This window comes from Mytilus galloprovincialis, chromosome 9, assembly GCF_965363235.1.
Source record: "Mytilus galloprovincialis chromosome 9, xbMytGall1.hap1.1, whole genome shotgun sequence".
NCBI classification, from domain to species: domain Eukaryota; kingdom Metazoa; phylum Mollusca; class Bivalvia; order Mytilida; family Mytilidae; genus Mytilus; species Mytilus galloprovincialis.
The window spans coordinates 79659905-79681988 of record NC_134846.1 but is presented as its reverse complement, the minus strand read 5'-3'; the positions used below and the strand labels follow the sequence as shown (position 1 = coordinate 79681988).

General features: G+C 32.3%; 1 protein-coding gene and 1 long non-coding RNA gene across 2 annotated transcripts; both read right to left on the bottom strand.

The window, feature by feature from the left end:
- Positions 1 to 2204: 2204 nt before the first annotated feature.
- On the bottom strand, positions 2205 to 12144 carry LOC143047064 (uncharacterized). The gene is made up of 4 exons (XR_012969388.1): positions 11790 to 12144; positions 9544 to 9625; positions 4943 to 5211; positions 2205 to 2737 (listed from the first exon to the last, which is right to left on the bottom strand). It is a non-coding gene; the product is annotated as an uncharacterized LOC143047064 (long non-coding RNA).
- Positions 12145 to 15246: 3102 nt separating this feature from the next.
- On the bottom strand, positions 15247 to 21883 carry LOC143046081 (uncharacterized). The gene is made up of 5 exons (XM_076219063.1): positions 21524 to 21883; positions 19598 to 19679; positions 17472 to 17582; positions 16619 to 16770; positions 15247 to 15416 (listed from the first exon to the last, which is right to left on the bottom strand). The coding sequence occupies exons 1-5, from the start codon at positions 21806 to 21808 to the stop codon at positions 15300 to 15302; spliced, it is 747 nt and encodes a 248-aa protein (XP_076075178.1). The 5' UTR covers positions 21809 to 21883; the 3' UTR covers positions 15247 to 15299.
- Positions 21884 to 22084: the final 201 nt, after the last annotated feature.

Genomic DNA, 22084 nt, shown 5'->3' with positions numbered 1-22084 from the left:
ATATATATTACAAAACAATACTTGTAAGGTGAACATACTAACAGTTATCAAACACGTACTATCCACACTGATCTGTGTCCACACTTGGTTTGGTAAAGACAAATAATACTATGTAAATATTTCTTGATAAAAAAGTTTACAGGAAACTAGGACTACTCAAACGTTCAGGTAAAAGCTAATTGGGACAGGTTCAAACCCTACGCTTATACAGAATAAATGCAGGGGAAACAATGTTAAACAGAATATCAGAACAAATTCATATGTAGATAGCTGACGAAATAAGTGATTTTGATCTCCTGTTTTGCTAATGAAAAGACTTGATTATGAACCGATTTTGCAAGTTGATAGTTACGTCGTTTCAACTATAAAAGGTGACATCCTCAGTTAAATAACTGCATTTCACAAAACTATGAACGAATTGATGTCTACATGTAGCAGGGAATAGCTAGATGGCGCAAAACGAGGTATCAGGAATATAGGAGATTCATGTATTGATAGATGCATATTGATTATTGTATTGTATTAATGAAATGATTTGTGATTTGTTAATGGAGAGATTTTTTATGATCAGAATTTTGGTTTCTGGTAGCTTTAAGATTGAGATGAAACATATTTGTCATAAATTAGATGATTTGATATGTTTAGTGATAAAAAAAATTGTGTATATCAAAGTTAGTTATAATCCCACTTTCAAAGGTCAGTTAATGAATAAGATTTATATTACTATTATTAACCCTATGATGTAGGTACTGTTTTTTTACGGGTTACTGCTAGGTATTATATACTGTTTGAGGCCTCCTTCAGTGTTCAATTATTACAGAGGGTTGCATTTTCATTACCATTTTACTGAACATATTTCTGCAAGATGTCTAGAACATATCATATCCTATTGTTTACAGAATAATAACATTTTCAGCAGGTGCAAACAAAACAAGCAAGAGAAAAGTTCCATACATAAATGTATCTTTCAAGATTTTTGATGAAGCAAAGGCATTGGAATGGATACATTTTGTTTTAGATTAAATTAAGAACCTACAATGGTTTTGTGCTGGTTTGATTTAACATTTTGTAGAAAAGTTACATTCACTACAAAAATAATTGAAATCCATTATTACAAGTTTCTTTTGTCTAACTTTAACTGGAATTAAACTCAAGTTCAATATTTGTTTGTTTGTTTGTTTTTTTTTTTTAACTTATTTAAAGAGTTCTATGTTTAATATCAGAATTACATGTATTGTGTATGTGTATTTGTTAATTAAAAACATATACAATGTGAAAGAGAATAATACATTTTCTACTTTGTTATGTACAATGTTTTAGTGCCGTTTAATAACATTATTTGTAATAAAATCTTGTTTTCTATGATATATATTACTTCTCATTCACCAAATAAAAGTGAATGTACCCTTTTCATAAATATGACATACCGATTAAGACTATTTACCTTTTTTATATGAGCAACATGATGAGCAAGATCTGCTTACCCTTCTGGAGCACATGAGATCACCCGCAGTTTTTGATGGGGTTTGTGTTGTCTTCATTTTTCTATGTTGTGTCTTGTGTACTATTATTTGTCTGTTAGTCTTTTGCTTTTTTAGACATGTCGTTCTCCGTTTTGAATCTATGAGTTTGAATGTCCCTTTGGTATCTTTCGCCCTTTTTCTTATGTTATCACGTGCAGCATAATGAATCTAAGACTTCATGTAAAGTTTTGTTTGATCTTGGCATACCTTGCAGTTCAGTGGCAGTGCAGTGGCAAGGTGTAATTTTGTTTTTATTACGAACGAATTATTCCATATGTATATACTATACAATCATAAAATGATAGGTAAATCCATAAAACTGTGAAATAACACATAAACTTCATCTGTTAGATCGGTACATGCTTAGCAATAATGTTTGAGATTAAGTTGGCTCAAGTATACTTTGAATCATGTATTTTAAACTTTATACAAAGTCAGTACAAGTGGTAGTAAATCGTGGGTCTTTATATCGTTTCAAAAGTTTTCACTTTTGTAGTTAAAATAATTTAACCTCTCAATACTTGTATGATAGTCAAATAGAATTCTGTTGACAGCAACGTGTTGGCAAAATAAACAGACAAACTAGTTCAAAATGTCAAAAATTTGGATACAGCCATTGTGTTATAATCTTCATGACCATAAAAAAAAAACAATTATGTCAACTAAGAACAACACAATGTTATATAGACAAACCACATAATTTAATGACAAGAGTACAAAGGATGACCATAGGACAATAACACACTAACAGGAAGTAGTTTGCATCATCAGATAGTTAACCAGTTATATCACTAATTTACTAAGTATGGTCCACAAAGAAATACTAGGATACCATAGTACTTCTCATAATGTTACAAAGATTTGTGATAAAGCCGGGTTTTATATTTTAATACTTTTCCAACTTAAAATTTAAGAATATTTTTCAGACAATTTCCTGTTTCAATAATCTCTCTTATTTAAATTTTTCCTTTGTTCAAAACTTTTTATTTCTTCTCCAGACTGAGTTCATACAATTTCTGTTTGGTTTAATACGCCGTATTTCTACACTTTCAAAAGTTTCGTGGAGAGATTTTTTCATTCATTCAAAATGATATATGTACATATTACAATACAAAAACACAATTTGTCGAACAAAAATGTCAAGGATTTCTTCTGCCAGACATAAATTGCAGAACTATCTTCCGTATTCTTGATTTCAAATCATGCATATCGTCCTGAAAAAATATCAAATCACCCAATGTATGATAAAGGTTATCACTGGGTCCGAATTTACATAAGCAAAAGAAAGGATGTCACGTGTAGACTAGATCAGCTTTACATTCCAAGTTGACTATGTTGTGTTTTGTATACTGTTGTTAGTTGTTTGCTTGCTTTTTTTGTTGTCATGACATTGTCAATTTGTTTTTCGACTAATGAGTTGGGTTATACCTTCAGTATCTAAGCCACACATAGTAATAAAATTAAAAATGGAAATGGGGAATATGTCAAAGAGACAACAACCCGACCATAAAACAGACATTCTAATGCAACAACGTTTGTAACGTTCATTTTGATTGGATAATGTCCCTTTTATACATGGCATCAATTGACAATTGATGCTATGGGACGTACGGGCAAGCGCAGACGACATATTGCAGATTTTAATTACATGTTTGTTTTAACGTTGTTTTCTGTCAGTTTCATTAGAATGGAGATAACAATATTGTATTTTAAGCTCCGACGGCATCAATTGGGGATTTGATGGTCGCAAATACCCGTTTACTGTCTCCGCTAACACGTCGCCAGTAAACTTAATTTGCGACCATCAAATCCCCAATTGATGCCGTCGAAGCTTAAAATACAATACAATTATCTCCTAAACAGCAGCTATAAATTAATCATTTTCTGCAAGTGTGTGAAAAATGAGGATAGTTTTGAAATTTGTATTGCCTCTGTAAAATAAGGGCATGTCAAGCATTTCAGATAATTTGAAAATATGCTTTACATATGCTTTTGTTACATTCAGTCCTCTCTCTCGATGCCTCTGCTGGTGGACTATTAGTCCCCGCGGGTATCACCAGCCCAGTAGCCAGTACTTCGGTCCTGGCATGAAAATACGGATTTTTTGTGTTATCAAAATTGGCTGTTACAAAATGATAGAAATTTTTATAAATTAAGGAATGTATCTCCCCCATGCAAAGCTCTGATTCCTTCCACGAATTTGGCTATACTTTTTGGACCTTTTGAACTATAGTTCTTCGTCTTTTATATAAGCTTTGGTTTTCAAATATTTTGGTCACGAGCATCACTGAAGAGACATATATTGTCGAAATGCGCATCTGGTGCAAGAAAATTGGTACCGTTAATTGTATTAACTGTTGCTGAAATAGTTGAAAAGCTGCTGTTAGCATGGGTTTTCTCCAGTATGGGGCAATGACTATATAGTGAAAGCAACCGTACAAAGGATAATATTTGTAAGTATTTGACACTCTTATTTAGGTTCTTATTACACCTAAACTCAATGAGAGTCGTCTATATATATTTTGCAGAATATGATCTATATTTGATTTTTGAATATTCAAGTGATTCTAAATGTTAAAACACGGATTGCTTATGATGAATCCACCTCTAATTTACCTTTGCCTTATTTCTTCGTCCTTCTCATACATTTTTAGCTAGCTTTAAAAAAGATGTAATGGTATAATCTGAAGGATGAATGTGTTGTCACGGAAGAGAAGTTCCTTCATAATATAAGTTCCAAAAGGAAATACTATTCTGGAATATTATTTCCACAGGAATAAATATTACAGTATAAGATCCTAATGGAATAAATGGTATAGAATATTTTATTTGTTCCAACAGGAATAGATATTAAGACCATGTTTTTAACAAAGTTTCCATTGGAACTTCCGTTAGGCGGAACAAATATTCGTTGACAGTGTAACACTTGAATATTTTACTGGATTTAAATCACTGACACCTTTTCAAAGGTGTTTACATGAGGGAATGTCAATATTCAATTGTTTCTCGGAAACTAATGAGTAAAAACTATTGAAATTGTACGAACATTACTCTGGACATGAATGCCTATTTTGTTTTTAAAGTTGCACACACCTCCAGTTTTTGGTGGGGTTCGTTTTGCTTAGTCTTTGTGATTTTCTATGTTGTGTCTTTTGTACTATTATTTGTCTGTTCGTCTTTATATTTTAGCCATGGAGTTGTCAGTTTATCGATTAATGAGTTTGACTGTCCCTCTTGTATCTTTCGCCCCTCTTCTACAATGAATCTGTGGAAAATATCATTTTCTTTAATGTTATGCTCACATCAGTAACAGTGGTTTACTAAATATCTCTTCGTTTAGAGAAATCCACTGTACATAAGTAGTGTAAGTAATATCCTTAACACAGACAAATCCTTATGTGTGTAAAAATCTGACATACCTGATTCTTTCTGTATATGGGACTAACATGTTTACATTGAGGCGGTATGTCAAAAATCTTTGTGTCTTTAATACCCGGCGTTATACCATAAACATCACAACTTGTTACAGAACCATAATCTGAATCAATGTAAACTAAATGCACAGGTAGACAGCTACCTCTCTCTATTGTTGCCCGTATGTTCTGGTATTGATCACCTAAAGTTGTATTGTATGTTTCGATATTAGTTCCTTGTCCAACAACTCCACTCTTTAACAACTTTGCTCCCCCTATAAATATATAAAAAAGTATAGCAAACAAACACACTGATTCAGATGTGTTGTTTTATGGGCAATATCTTGACATGATCGTTTATAAAAGGTTAACTTGTATTACTCAGTTGCCTAACGGATTATTAGAGACAAACTCATCCTTGCAAATGTTTCAATGATGTATATCAGAAGATGCTTACCCTCTCGATCGCGACGTACAATGTCTTTCTCCGTTTCGTGATCATGTGATTCTCTTAGGTTTTATTGTCTTATTTTTATTAATTTATTTTAATGTACTGAACGACTGTTTCCTATATAGTTATATGTGTATCTCAGCTTACAGATTATTGTTTCTCCTTAATTTGCATCTGTGTTCTTGAATTATATATTGCTGTTCGACCAACGTCCATTGTAGAGTTCTTGTGAAACCATGTGTACTTTTATTTACAAAATGTAAAAAAAGGAAGGTAGAAATCGTTTTTTTTTCTGCAAAGGTTTAAGGATTAGAGTCACAAAAATGTTCACTTTAAAGAAAATTTTGCTGAAATTTTTATAGTTAAAGTTCCGAATGTCTGAAAAAAAAAATAACACAAATTATTCAAACTCTTCAATTATAGCAGGTAAAAACTTCAATATGCAAGCGCAATCTTTCTGTGAAGTTCCATGTGGTTGAACGCGGTAGGAAGGATGTGAAAGATTGGAGCAAGACTTGATGGTTCAGATAGTAATTTAATAATGGCTACAAAATATACAATTGGTATCGCCGTAGCGACGTTACGTAATAAGTAAATGTCCCGAAGGTTTGTGCGTGACATTCCCGGAATAATCGAAGATATTACATTCCTCCTTAACTTTGAATTAGAAAATGACTATATAAATGTAAATTAAAATGTGTAAAATAAAGTTTGTTTACATTAATTAAATTATCGCAGTCTCTGTAATGTTCACTAATGTTTTTGTGATGAAGATAAAATATAGATGTTCACTTTCTCAATTTGTATAAATTATAATAGTCTCTTTAATGTTCACTAAATTGCATCGGTCTCCCTTTTGGTTTATCATCTGGTTCTTCTGCTTTATGTTTCCTGACTTTTGTCTCTGTTTTCTAAAGTTCTCTTTATCCGCCCCTCCTACCCCTGTCTTGCGGGGGGGGGCATAATTTTGTATGTCCACTGCCCCCTCCAGCGCATGTCTTGCGGGGGCCCATTTTCTTCTTCTTCTGGTTTCTGTTTTCAGCATATAGATTTTCTCCTTGCATTGTCTGTCTCTTTCATTTATCTCCCCATATAAGTTTGAGTGATATCTTCTATGAATCTTCTGTTTAGCTGTTTTAGTGTTTTTCTTTTTTAACTTTGTTATTTGCTCTGTTTTGTTGATGGGTTTCTTAAATAAATTAACTTCTGTATTTGCTATTTGGCGTCCTCGTGTGACTTGGTAGTGTTTAAATCCCTTATCAGTAGCTAGTTTCTTAGAGCTGTAAGGTGGTCCACTGTCTGGTATTCTCAACTGGTTTGTCTTTACAAGAGAACCATCAGTTCTAATTTGTATCATCCCTAGCTCAATCAGAGTGGATTTGCTCAGTAAAGGTGGAGAATTTATTTTCCCCTTCACAACAATAAATCTTTTTCTATGCCACATGTTTTATTTCTTATTATAGTCTTGAATTCTCCCCTTATTGGTAATGCATTTTGCAATGTACTTAATTTGATCTTACTCTTGTTTACCGTATGTTTTTCTCTGAAATTTCTGAAATTGATTTTCATCTATCAAATTCACATCTGCTCCACTATCAGGTTCAACCTTCACATCTACATCATCAATTTCAATGTCTCTTGTTTCTTGTATGGTTTTTACTATTCGTATTTTCTTGTTTGATAGTTTATTCAAAATAATCTTCATCCTCTTTGTAGTCTGATTTGTCTGTATTTGAATCTGTTTTATATGCCTCTTCTATTGTTTTCTTCACATTTCTTCTGTTGGTCTGTAGTTGACTATCATAGTTTTCTGTGTTTCTTTTTTCTGCTCGAAATGGTTATATCTTTCACAATTTCTACATTGTTTCCCACATGCTGGGCATCTTCTCCCATGCTCATGATCAAATCCACAATAACCACAATTAGACTTGGTTGTATTTCTACCATTTTGTTTAAATCTATCTTCTTCAAAATCATGTGCCCTATAGCTTGACCTGTTGCTTTGGATTTTATTTGCTGAAAACGTCCCGATGTCTCTGGGATCTCCTTTCATATCCTTCATCTGTAAACATGTATCTTCCATCTGTCCTGCTTCTTCCACAAATTTATCTAAATTCCATCCTTTGCTTATAGCCCTCTTTATCAAATCCTGATTGGTTATGTTTAAATATTCTTTCGTCGCATGTAGCTTCAAACTCACACTCATGTGCCTTTTCTCTCAGTCTCATTACATATGTTACTGTGTATTCATCTCTAAATGGCTTCATTTTTTGAAAATAAATACCTGGCATGATGTTTGTTCTTCTTTGGCAAGTAATATTTATTTAATGTGTTCTTTAATACTTTATACTCATCTTCTCCTTCTTCATCTCTTATGCTTCTTTCCAATCTTGATATATCTTTTCCTCCATAAATGATTAATGCATCCTTTTTATCTGCAGGTTCAGTTATCCTGAAATATCTAAAGTCCCTCTCTATACTTTTCATCCATTCTTCCCAATGTTTTCCTGTAGATATCTGATCATCTGACTGTATAAACGGTTGTCATCGTAAATTTCTGGTTTCCATTACTAACGTCATCTGCTGTGACTCTCCTCGGTCCATAATCTTTATTTAAGCAGTATCTTCTTTAAATGCCCTGTTTTAGCCCTATTTTCTTTAAATTCTGTGTTCCGGTAAATTCAATATTTACGCCGCTAAACTCTGCTGCTTTCTTTGTTTTTAATCCTCGTCGCCATTGAAAGATCGGAGCAAGACTTGATGGTTCAGAAAGTCATTTAATAATGGCTATAAAATATACAATTGTATCACCGTAGCGACGTTACGTAATAAGTAAATGTCCCGAAGGTTTGTGCGTGACGTTCTCAGAATAATCGCAGATATTACAGGATGATACTTATCCTCGGCAACATAATTACAGTTACAAATTGTTTGGTTATGATCTGGTCTATTCTACGATACGCAGGCCATACTTCATTGTATTTTTTTTTTAAATACTAGTACCTGTACCAGTCAAATTACAATTATAATGCAATTATTTTGTATCAATGGTTCTGATCGGATGACAGTAAGCGTAAAATTCTCTATCTCCTTGTCTGTAACTAAGGAAGCCGACATTTTGAATTGCTGAATGTATTGACATGTAGTTTCTACAATAATAAGCCAAAAAAAAAATCACATGTTGCACCTAAAAATCTTCTTTTTATCAAATTGTATTACATTGTGAAGCTGAACAGAATCCAGAAAACGGCCGGTGTTTATGTTTGATGCCGGAAACATACCTATGACGTCACCTAGTGTAGTGACCAAAGAAGATAACATCTTTTCGCGGAATTTTCTTTAATAAAGATTTAAGACTGAAATAATGATTGAAATTTAATTATAAACTCGATTTGCATTAGAATAGAGATAACTGTATTGTACGTCCATTAAGGACGTCCATCGGTAGTTTTACTGTCGCAAATACCTGTTTACCTTTCTCCGCTCCGCGTCGCCAGGTAAACTAAATTTGCGACAGTAAAACTACCGATAGACGTCCTTAAAGCTTCAAATATAATACAGTTATCTCTTAATTACAGGTTAGATGCAAGGCCTTAACTATTTCCAATTTCATATGTCTTACTGTATTTTAGTTGTCCATTTGTTATGATAAACTCGAAGATTAAGAGAATATCAGCTCTTATTAGATTCTTTTTTTCAACTTTTAATTAGATTTTGGTATGACGAAAAGAGTGTAATAACAAGCTGGACTATATTATTTTCTTATTACAATAAATAACTACCATTTAATATAAAATGTAATTAAAAAAACAACCAAAACTCACATATTTTGAACAAGTAGTTCGACATGCAAACACCTTTGAGATTTAGTATTAGTCAGAATATTTGGTACTTTTATTATACAATATCTCAATCACAATATACTGACCTTTTATTGAAGACAAGGTAAATGATATGAAGCCAATGTTATCAAATCTGATTGAAGAATGGATAAACTGACCTTTCCAATTTCAAGGCTACATATCTCTTTTCTAATCTATTATACAAATGGGGTTAATGATTTTTAGCGTTTATTGTAATGTCCTTGCAATATGTTAAGTGACCTTATTGCATATTATCATTCTAAGATGACTCCTTGAGTTACGAATATTCATACCTTGGATACATTGCTTAGTCATATTAAAATCCATCCATGCTTTCTGACAAGTCTTCCCATCGTCTAATTCATATTCAACATTCTAAAATCATTCAATAAATTATATATATTACATCAATTTATGCAACAGCCACAAGCGTAATACATAAGGTTGATTCATAACTGTTGGAATGCAGTTCGTTTTCATTCCATATCTGGTAAGGTAACTATTTAATTTTCTGTTTATTGTTTAGAGGAAATAAACAACTTCATTCTACCTTGAGGAAGATCATCTTTTTTTATGAATTATAACTAGGCACGGATATTTATTTTCAAACCCCTCTCCTTCCCGACCCTAAAATAAAGGGTCATCCCCACAACTTATCTTATGAACATGTAAAATTACAAAAATACCAAACTCCGAGGACAATTCAAAACGGAAAGTCCATAAACAAATGTAAAAAAAGCAAAAGCTGAGACACATTAAACGATTGGATAACAATTGTCATATTCCTTACTTGGTACATGCGTTTTATTGTGTCGAAAATGGCGGACTAAACCTAGTTTTATAGCTAGCCAAACCCCTCACTAGTATATATAACAGTCGCATAAAATTCCATTATATTGACAAAGATGTGTGAACAAATAAACAGGCATAATAGATAAAAATGTCAAAATTAGAGAAACAGCAGTCAACATTGTGTTATAATCTTAATCCCTATGAAAACAAACAAACATGTCAAGAAAGATAAACAAAAAGGCACAAAGACAAAGTTCATTAGCAAAAACGAAAGACAAGAAAACAAAAATACAAAAAACACAATAACACAATGACAGGATGTATAAGTACCGATCTCTTAATTTTTCATTTTTTTTTTCAAATATTTTGGCCGCAAGCATCACTGAAAAACATGTACCTCCAAAATGCGCATCTCGTACCGTTTGTGTTATGACTACCACTGAGTCGATACCTCTGCTAGTGAACTAATAAATCACAAGCTTCGTACCCAGTACTGGCTTAAGTACAGGCACAAACGTACGAATACGAATAAGTATATTGTTATTACAATTCACTGTTATACAATTTTGAAAATTATTTTTAATTTAGGAATTTATCTTACTCTTGCACAGTTCTGATTCTTTGCCCGAATTCGTGGGAGGTGTCCGTAGTTATTCTGCTATTTGCATGTTGTAATGTACTTTAAGAAAATTTATTTACGTATTTCAATGTGCCGAGTATTCTTGCGTTTGTTTGAATTGTATTCCTGTCACGTATTGATGTCATTTTAACTGTTTTAAAAAAAATCATTACCATATAGGCGGGAAGTTTTGTTAGCCATAGGTTCAACCCACCATGTTTTCCTAAAAATGTCATTTATCAAGTCAGGAATATCGCAGTTGTTATCTACAGTCCGTTTCTATGCATAATGGCATTTGCTTGTGTTGTAGTTAAGCGTTTTTTGTTGTTCCGTTCTTTTGTTATTTTCGACGTCAAATTTTGACATATCGGAAAAAGATGTATTTTTCGACTGATTTTTATCAATCAAACTGATTTAATTTGAAAACAAGTTCATGAACACCTCTTTTTTAAAATGAAATTCGGTGTGATTACGTATGAAGATTATTTGTACCAATTTTCAAAAAAGTGTCAATACTGCAATTTCTTTTACATTTGATAAATATACAGCAAAAAATTACGTTTTTATTTTACACTCATGAATTTTAATAAATATGAGGTATTTGTAAAAATCAAATGCATAAATTTAAAGAACATTTTTATAAAACAGAAATTACAGATAATTTAACAAAAAACAGCTTGTGTTTATCTTTGAAAAATAAAAAAAGTTATGTATTTCTTACGAAAAGAAAAATACGTCCGCAAATCCGAATTTTGTGCAAATGTCTGAAATTTCTACCTCATTTTACTCAAAAAAGAAGCACATGAAGGTATATTTTTATAACATATTTGATTTGATCAGGTAAAAAATAGCCTATATGCAAATTTTCATCAAAATTTCAATATGGGAGTTATGGTAAACAATGGTAAACACCTGTTGCCCTTATTTGAAAATACTTTGTTTTCCTTTTGGTTTATAGGGTCTATATTCTTTTGATAAGTTTTGGATTTTCAAATATGTTGGCCTCGATTATCACTCTCAATTATCACTGAAGAGACATTTATTGTCAAAATTCTGTTGTTGGAAAAATATTAACATTAATGTTATTTCATTAATAAATCATTGTAAATATATAAACATGATACTTACATTTTTGTAGTCTTCGATATACAGTACGGAGTAATGTTGTAATTCTGGTTTCAATACAAGACTCTTTTGGACAACAGTTGCATTTATGAAGGCTCTAGAGTTAGTAAAATCGTAGGCAACTTCCGCAGAACCATTCATATGTATGTAGTAAAAGATCTGTGCATCGTCGATATACAAGCGTCCTTCCCACTGATCTGGAGTACAACACACAGGATCCAATTCCAATCCAATCCTAATTCTTAAAATTATAGCCATTAATAGTACCACTGTTAGTCGCGGTGTATACATTTTGACTGGTTCACAGAAAGTATGACACGATGATAACACATATTTTAAACATATCTTTATCGTATGATCATGAAGATAATCTGAAGTATATACGTACTGATCATTGAGAGAAATGCTTTGTTTACTGGTTAAAGTGCACCGGAACTTGTCTCTGAAAGGTGTTGATCATACTGTAGTTTTTTTAAAAAGGGACGAAAGATACTAGAGGAATAGTCAAACTCATAGATTGAAAAAAAAACTGACAACGCCATGGACAACAGTGTTTTGTGTACTGTTGTTTGTTATTTTGTCGTCTAATTCGTGTTTTGTAACGGCATTGTCAATTTGTTATCGACTTAAAGCTCGAATTTCTCTTTGGTTTCTTTCGCCTCTGCTTATATCATTAAAGAACACTGCCAACATGTATCTGAAAAAAATATGTACCTAATACATATACTTAAATGTTTTTATTTTCACAGACAAGTACATGTGTTTAAGATGCTAGAATTGTCTGCGAATACTGGATCATGACTTAAACCTTTAGCTCGATAGTTTATTTCCCCCTTTTATGCTATGATGAGCAACATTTATACAGACAACCATAACTCACTACTTTTTTTAATAACGACCTTAAAGATATCTAAGTAAAAACAAACGAAAGTCTTGTTTTGATGTAACTAAACAAAACAATCATAATGGTTAAGTGTATATCTTGTAAATCAATTATATCTGCTGCTTGATTTTCCAGCATAGAAATGGTTCTATTTTAATAAGTTATTATGCAACATGCGCTGAATAGTTAAGCAAAGGCAACATGACTCCTTCAAAACAAAATTACAGGTGAAGCTAAGAAGTTTCAAAAGGGATGACAGTTTCTGCTTTAATAGTTGCACTCGTCCTGTTTCTCGTTGTAAATCGGAATTTATTGATTTATTAATCTTACAATCCAACAAAATTGAACAGAATTATGTCTAATTAGTGGGAGCTATCCAGTGTCATCTATGAAATATATATTCCGTTACTATCAACAAATTAAGATGATGTCTGTAATCTTTGGGAGGTTTGACTTCAAAACCACTATTAGGAGCATTTGGTTTTGCTTTTTAAAGTAGAAAATATCTATCAAGACAATTGTTTGCACCTGTCCTAAGTCAGGAATCTGTTGTTCAGTGGTTGTCGTTTGTTTATGTGGTTTATAAGTGTTTCTCGTTTTTCGTTTTTTATATAGATTAGACCGTTGGTTTTACCGTTTGAATTGTTTTACACTAGTAATTTTTGGGGCCCTTTATAGCTTGCTGTGTGAGCCTAGGCTCCGTGTTGAAGACCGTACTTTGACCTATAATGGTTTACTTAGGTACCTACAATCCACTCCCCTTTTCACCAAGAATGTGACCTACCGGATTAAACTATTTACTGGATGTGTAATAACATGATCAACACGACGGGTGTTACATGTGGAGCAGGATCTGCCTACAATTGTGTTATTGTACTATGTTAAATTTTTGTATTCTTGTATTTATTGACATATGTGATTGTCATTATGTGATTGATGCTATAAAACAAAGTTGACTGTTGTACCCTTGTTTTTGACATTTCTATCTTTTATTTCTTCTTGTTTTTTTCAAACATAGTTGTCAATATAATGGAATTTTATGCGACTATCATTCAAGTGGTCGTTTAATTTAGCTATAAAACCACGTTTAATCCACCATTTTCTCCTTTTTAATTTTTGAATTTTCCTAGGAGTTCAGTTCTTTTTACTTTATACACAATGCGTTAGGGTGGATTTTGATCACACATGTAACACATTTTAGATATGCAGTTCTTTAATCAACATTCATTTTTGGTTGTAGATACCAAATGTACTTAACTTCGAGGTCTATCTATAATCATCAAGGTCAATGTCAAATATCTCCAAATTATTAATTGACTATTGACTATCATAGTCATGATTGATACATGCACTTTCAAATAAAATTACCACAAAGGATTGGAAGGATACTTATTTAGACCCCCGCGAAAACACATGTGAAAAAGTTACATTATTTGGCTGTGTAAGATCTATATAATATGCAGTAATGTTCAGACATTATTTGGACACTTAATATGATTCCTCATTTTTTCGTCTTCACGTTACAATACTCTTTCAACAACTCTAAAGGTATCATGTGACAATGTGAATTAGTCATTATTCAACATAAAATTGAGAATGAAAATGGGGAATGTGTCAAAGAGACAACAACTCAACTATAGAAAAACAACAGCAGAAGCTCACCAACAGGTCTTCAATTTAGCGAGAAATTCCTGCACCTGGAGGCGTCCTTCAGCTGGCCCCTAAACAAATATACTAGTTCAGTGATAATGAACGCCATACTAATTTCCAAATTGTACACAAGAAACTAGAATTAAAATAATACAAGACTAACAAAGGCCAGAGGCTCCTGACTTGGGACAGGCGCAAAAATGAGGCGGTGTTAAACATGTTTATGAGATCTCAACCCTACCCCTATACCTCTAGCCAATGTAGAAAAGTAAACGCATAACAATACCATTTTTACAATAGTAGTCAAAGAGAGGCGAAACATACCGGAGGGACATTCAAACTCATAAGTCGAAAATTTACTTACAACGCCATGGCTAAAGAAGTTAAAGGCAAACAGACAACTAATAGTACACAAAACACGAGCCCTACCAAAACATAGGGCGATCTTAAATACTCTGGAATGGTAAGAAGACCATGTTCTACATTTTCCACTGGATTTATTGTTAATTTGTTTAATTCCAGAATATGCATACAAAATTAATGAAAGGACGTAAAACAAACAATGAACATTAGTATTTGTCAGTTTATTCTCTGACTACTGACAGGTCTCTCTGTCATGATAAAAAAAAACATGACAACAAAACGAACTCCAAGACGCATTCGAAAACTTCTTTAAGTATTAAAACAAGTGAAAAAACAACTTCAATTCTCCAACCAAGATTCAGACGAGCTCAATAGCAAAATGGTTGGTTAAACCTGATTTTATAGCTACCGAACTCTCCCAGACTTTGGATACATATGAGTTGTATTTTTTTTCTTTTTTCCAAGACTTAAAATGGCCGATGCTAGGGTTTAAGTAAAGACCACAGTGTGTCCACAACATTTTAGTCAACTCCTTACCTTAGAAAATAAAGAACCTTTGTTATGAAATCAGCATTTATTGAAAATATATAAACGGCAAAATGAATAAATTATTCACATCATTTAACAAAGTTTTGTCTAGCTGAATCTATCTGACCATTTCCTTCCTTTCTCCCTCCAAACAACACCTGCTGAAGAGTTTCTCGTATTTTCAATTTGAATATATGCATACTCTCCTGAAATAAGATATCAAATGTATATTTTACATAACCTTAAGTCTTGTTATTCAGTAAAAAAAACAAAATATCTGTATTTTATCGTTAAATGATTTACTGAATATTTTTTTTCCAAAGTAAAGTCTACAATGTTACATAGGTGCTATAATTTTATTCTCTCAAGACTCATGATTAAACTTTAGAGAACTGGGAAATTTCGTACGTGGTATTGAATTAAAATTTCTAAAATTTGATCAAAATATATTCAAAATTTCTAGATAAAAAAATATTCTTTAAGTTTGGAGGATATGTTTTCTATAAACAGTTATAGAAGGGAACCAACTGCTCTCCTTTTTTTCTACTTGTTCCTTTACCTTTATGTAGCAGACTTCATACGTGATCTTCATCGAAAGACCGCAGAAGAGCTATTTATATCATTTGACGCTACTTTAAACTATGAAGATGATGTCTTCTTACCAAATAATTCAAGGTTTAGTGACTATAAGAACGGATGTATCCTACTTAAATTAAAAAAAAAAAACAAAAACAAAAACAAAAAAACAAACAGATACACATGTCCGTCTCGCATTTTGGCTTCCATCTAGAAATTGACAACGATGGTCGTTTGAGAACAAACTTTGCGACAAGATGATTTTAGCTTTTTCAATTTCTATGTAGCAACATTCCAGCAGCGCATGCACATCGAGTATATATCTCCAATGTGATACATTATTTCAGAGCCAGCATTTCATATCATGATTTCCTTGGTAGAGAATGCAAGAGTTTCAAGTGGTGAGTTAAAATTATATCTTCGAAAATAAAACAAACACTTGGTTGAACGTTATAGTATACTATAAATCGACTAATTTCGCTAGTAATCTATTTTTTGCAGCTTTCACGCGAATAAATCATAAGGAATATGTAAGACTTGGACCTTTTCTTATTAAACTATAATAAGCAAATTTGAGAATCACGAAATTAAATCGCTGTGAAATGGGCGAGTAAGTCTAAACTCTAAATAAATGGTGCGCGAAAATAAGGTGGTTTACAGTATCTGGTTCACAAATGACGACAGATGTGTTTCAATTGTCGTAACCACAATCTTGTCTATTATTGCTTTTCATGTTTACCTAGATCAAATTTGTTACAAGAGTTTATTTTTAAAAATAGTTGTTATCATGAAATTATTAATCTTGTACACATTGCAAGAATTCATTTCTCACCATCGTCCTTCTATGTTTTGGACTAGCATGTTTACATTGAGGAGGTATGTCAAATATCTTTGTGTCTTTAATACCCGGTGTCACATTATAAACATCAACAGTAGACATGTCTACTTTATGTTTGACGTATAAATGTACGGGAACACAGCTACCTAAAATAAAAAATTCTGAAACGAATATATATTAATGTCAAGGTAAACAGAATTAGGACTGATATGAAACATTAAAATTTACAATTTCTGAAGAAAGAGATTTTTTAAACTATTGGTGTTGTTAAAAAAATGAAAACTACTGTACACGATAAACAATTCCTTGCGTCCGAAGCGCTTTTCTGGATTTAACTCCATCCGGAACGGAAATGTGCATGTTGACAGATCAACAACAAACTAGTCATAATAGTTCCAAAGCCACAACAAAAATTTTACTAAATACATCTATAAACTGATTTTTTTGCGGGGGGAGGTCGTTGGCAAGTATGGAACTTATATTAGGCACTGAGAAGTGGAGCACGGTAAAGTTGATATTTAGATAATATAAAAAATTAGCTCGGCACATAACCGAGTATGGAATTAATGAAGTCAATCATAACCAATGAAGATCTATTTGACACACGACCAAATCGATTAAAAAAGAGGGACGAATATTCCAGTGGGAAAGTCAAACTCACAAATCGAAAACAAACTGACAACACCATGGCTGAAAATGACAAAAGACAAACAAACAAACAATAGTACACACGACACAACATAAAAACGAAAGAATAAGCAACACGAACCCCGCCAAAAACTAGGAGTAAATGTACACGGATTGTTTTCTTTTATCATGTTAGTTTGTAAGCCATACCAATACATACCTCTTTCTATTGTTGCTCTAATGTTTGGGTTACTCTTACCGAGAGTAATGTTGTATGTGTTAGTGATAATGTGTTCTCCGACTATACCACTAAACAGTAAATTATCGTCACCTTCAATATAAAAATTCAATGAAAAGAAAAATCGACAACATGTCACATATCGGTTCCGGATATCTGAAACCCTCATTTGTCCTTTTATTAATATAACAACTTATATTTACAAGTTTTTTTTCTATAATGTGCCTGTACCAAGTCAGGTATTTGACAGTCGTTATCCATTCGTTATCCTACTTTTTGACACTTGTGTCGAAGATGAAAAATGCAGACACTTTTAATTTACTTGTCGAATCCACTTGTATCAATTTTTACATTTTATATTCGTTTTCTACAAATATCATATTTATTGGTTCAGTTGTTGTCTTGACATCATATTCATTAGTTTTCAAATTTAGTGTTCAAAAGTTGCATTCAAAGTTTATTTGTTGTCTAAATTGAAATAAACGCGACAAGAGTTTACCAGTGTCTAAATCTTGTGAATCGAACAAGAAGAGACAAAGCAAAATAACAACCATTATCGGACCACAGATGAATTATCACGTTGTGATTGGTTAAATGCCGTCACGTGGTGACCCCCTATGAGACCGTATGGGGTTAGTAAGTTTCATATGGGGTTCATGACGCGTTAATGGCGACGTCATCTATTAATGTTGTTGTGTTTCATTGTTTATTTTTCAACAAAGCGCCGCAGAAAAAGTCCAGCGTCCGATAAATTCGTTATCCGGTTAACTACTGACCCCCTACGGATCCATAGAAGGTGAATAAAATTCATAGGGGACTCGGCCTCCGGCCTCACCCCCTATAGATTTTACTAACCCTCTATGGATCCGTATGGGGTCAATAGCGAACCATATAACTTATAATAGATGATCTAATCGCAACATATCTGAAAGTTAAATTTAAGAACTTGTAGTGGTAGTCTGTGTGGTTTCGGCGAAAGTACGATTTGTCATCACTTAGAAAATGAATTTTAATCTACAATTCCAATATATTTTATAGAACACTATCTGCTGAATGAGGCGATGTTGTCGACCTTGTCGCGATATATTCGATGTAGTCGGACTAAACCATAAATTTTTTTGTATTACAAGGTTTACAAGTTCATTTCGTTGTAGTCTGTATATAAAGGGGTTTATTTATGTCCTAGACCTACGTATGTACTTAAATACATGCTCAAAATTTAGTTTGGTGAATCATAACAAGCTTTATTTTGCACGTAAACCATGAAATAACAAGCATCGAGATAACAAACAACAAATCGGGCCAATACGCCAACAAACAAATTTCGAAATCAAGATAATAAATAAACAAATCGGTTTTATATTCTAATTCATTAATCAAGGAGTCATATATATCATTTTCCATACTTTTTTTTAATTTTTTTTTTTACAGTGGTTTAAATCAAAGATTCATATGCTTTATAAGGCCCCCATATATTGATATATGTAAATTCAAAACCGACCGAACAGTTTTCAGTAAATTTAAACTAAGTGCGCATTCCCTAGCAATTGAAAGAGGGCGTTATACCAACATTGAAAGAAATAAACGCATTTGCTTATCCTGTAACAGACAAGAAATTGAGGATGAATACCATTTCTTCTCAATCTGTCCATGCTATAAATCATTAAGGGATACCTATATACAAAATATTAATAAAAATCTTAATTTCAATTTTATTAAATTGCAGTCCACTATAACACTAAATCATTTGACTGTACTTTTAAATAGCAGTCTACCAGTCATTATAAAAATCACCATAAAGTATATTAATGATTGTCTTTTATTAAGAACATCTGTGTAACTTTGTTTAATATGCAACCTAATTTTTGTTTGTGTTCTTTTTTATAATTGTTCATGAACATTAACAATGTGTAAACTGTTGATATTTATAGCCTTTTTCTTCTTCGCTGTGAATACCACTGTCACTCTAATATAGTTATAATCAATTTAACTATTGTCAGTTTATTGTTTTAATTTTGTATGCCATAACCATTTAATGTAAATGTGTTTGTGCGAATAAAATATTGTCTATTGTCTATTGTCTACTAAACGAGAAAATTATTTCTTACCTTGGACACATTGTTTAGTCATATTGACATCCAACTTTGTTATCTCGCAGTGTACACCGTTTTCTAATTCATATTCATAATACTGAAATTACAATCATCGTTTTAATTAATTAAATGATGATATTTACCATTCTGCATTACGATCAAACTTTGATCAAATCGCAGAAATTGAATGATATTAATGATATTTAATATTCATTTACCATAAACTGTGATATAAAAAAACGAATCTTCATAATACGTGCTATGGGTGAATGCAAGTAATTTATCCATCACAAAAGAGGTCGAAAGATACCAGAGGGACATATAAACTCAAAGATAAAAATAAACTGACAACGAAATGGTAAAAAATGAAAGGACAAACAGAAAAATAAGAGTACACAACGAAGACGGCAGGCTTAATTGTATCCGTTTTTTACTTTATTTCAGTTTCAGTGGGATCGATGCGTTTTACAGAGTAATCAAACTTTGAATGAATTATTTCGTGTGAGTATATCACCTTCATATCGGAACGTGACGTTAAATAATAATGTTAACTAATTTTCAGTCTGCAAAAGAAGCCGATGCATGAATATAAAATAAAAGGATATGATTGTCAATGAGACAACTCTCAACTTCTCCAAAGTTAACAAAAATACACATTAAAAAAACCTTGATCATAGTTTGTGTTTATACTTTGTTTTCTACTGTATGACTGTTTTCCTTGAAGTTCTGTATATTTTTTTTCTAATTTAAGGACATTTACTGTGTTACTGGCCAACCAGTTACACTTGTAATATATGCAACTTTGCATTATTGTTCGAGAACGTAAAATTAATTATAAATAAATTTAGTATTTCAATAGTTATCAAACTTTATAAAGCTACATTTAAAAGGTTTTAACCTCTGTAAACTTGTGTTGATAAAAATCTTTATGAATCATTTCATAAATCTTAACATATTCTACTACTTTGCAATAAATATATACAAAAAAATTTACCAAAAAAAATATGTAATGGTTTGAAATTAATGTCAATATTATACGACATTGGTCAATATTTTCCCCTCATTATATTCTTAGACAAAATATCCTCGACATGACATGTGCAATTCGCGGCCGCTGATTTACAGACCTAAATTAGAAATTTAACCAGAGCACTACTAATTAAAGGATGGTACTCTGATCAGGCAGATAAAAATCCCGATAATCAGACTAACTTACAAAGTATTATGTATTATTATCTGATACTAATAGTTATTCAGAGTTGTAAAAATCCTCATTACCGGATCACAGTCGAGGTTAAGTGACAACTCCTCAAAGATTTAAGGATTATAATTTGATATGAGAAACGCGCGGTTTGTCTACGCATGACGCGTCAGTTGCGGTCGGGTTGAAATAATTAAAATGTCAAATACGTACTTGTGATTTGAATTTTCCTCGGACTTCAGTATTTTTATACTTTTACTTTTGAATGGTTTAATGATCAACAAATAACATTCTAGATACACATAATAAGACCTAACCCATATCTAAAAAAACGTATTAACATTTGATTAGGAAATCAATTTAGAAGCGAGACGTTTCAGTATCTACTAATCTTGTATTTACTGAGAATCTCATGACTATGATCCAAAGGGATGGTTATATATATACGGACAGATGTACAAATAAACTTATCATAGATATCATGATTAAATCTTGTATTTACTTCAGACGCCCGTTTCCTCTACAAAAAGACTAATCAGTGATGTCGATTCAATTTTTCTTTAAAAAGACAAAATAAGGTACAAAGTTGAAGAGCATTGATCAGCTTATGTAATCTATTCTTGATCTAGAAAAGCCTTACTACATTGTATTTCAAATATTCCAACGTTAAATATCCCCATATCAATGATGATTCATGTCAGCACAGAAAATCATACCCCGGAATCATACATTGTACTTACATTTTTATAGTCTTCGAGATATAATGCTGAATACTGCTTCTTTTTTGGATCCGCAAAAGGACTCTCTCCGACTAGTGTTGCATTTATAACGGTTCTAGAATTTATAAAATCGTAAGCAAAATCAGCCATACCGTAGGTATGAATTGCATATGGAAAAACAAAAAAGTCTACATACAGACGTCCTTCCCATTGGTCTGGAGCACAACATACAGGAGTCGATATCGATGCACGTAGACTTGTTAGCACTACAATCAGTATTAACCCCTCTCCTCTTGCTGCACACATATTTTGTGGGTCGCAGAAAGTTTAACACAACGATAAATGTAGTTATAAAAATATCTATAACTCATCATAATGAAGATAAATTATGTAACAGTTATTGTACAATCAGGTATTGATATATTTCGGGTCAAGTATATAGGGCTATCCATTTAGGTGTGCAGTATATAAACTCGTCATATATAGATACCAGGATACAAATTCCGTCCACCATACGCGCGTTTCTTCTACACAAGACTCATCAGTGACGCTCGAATGAAAAGAGATCAAATAGTATCCAAG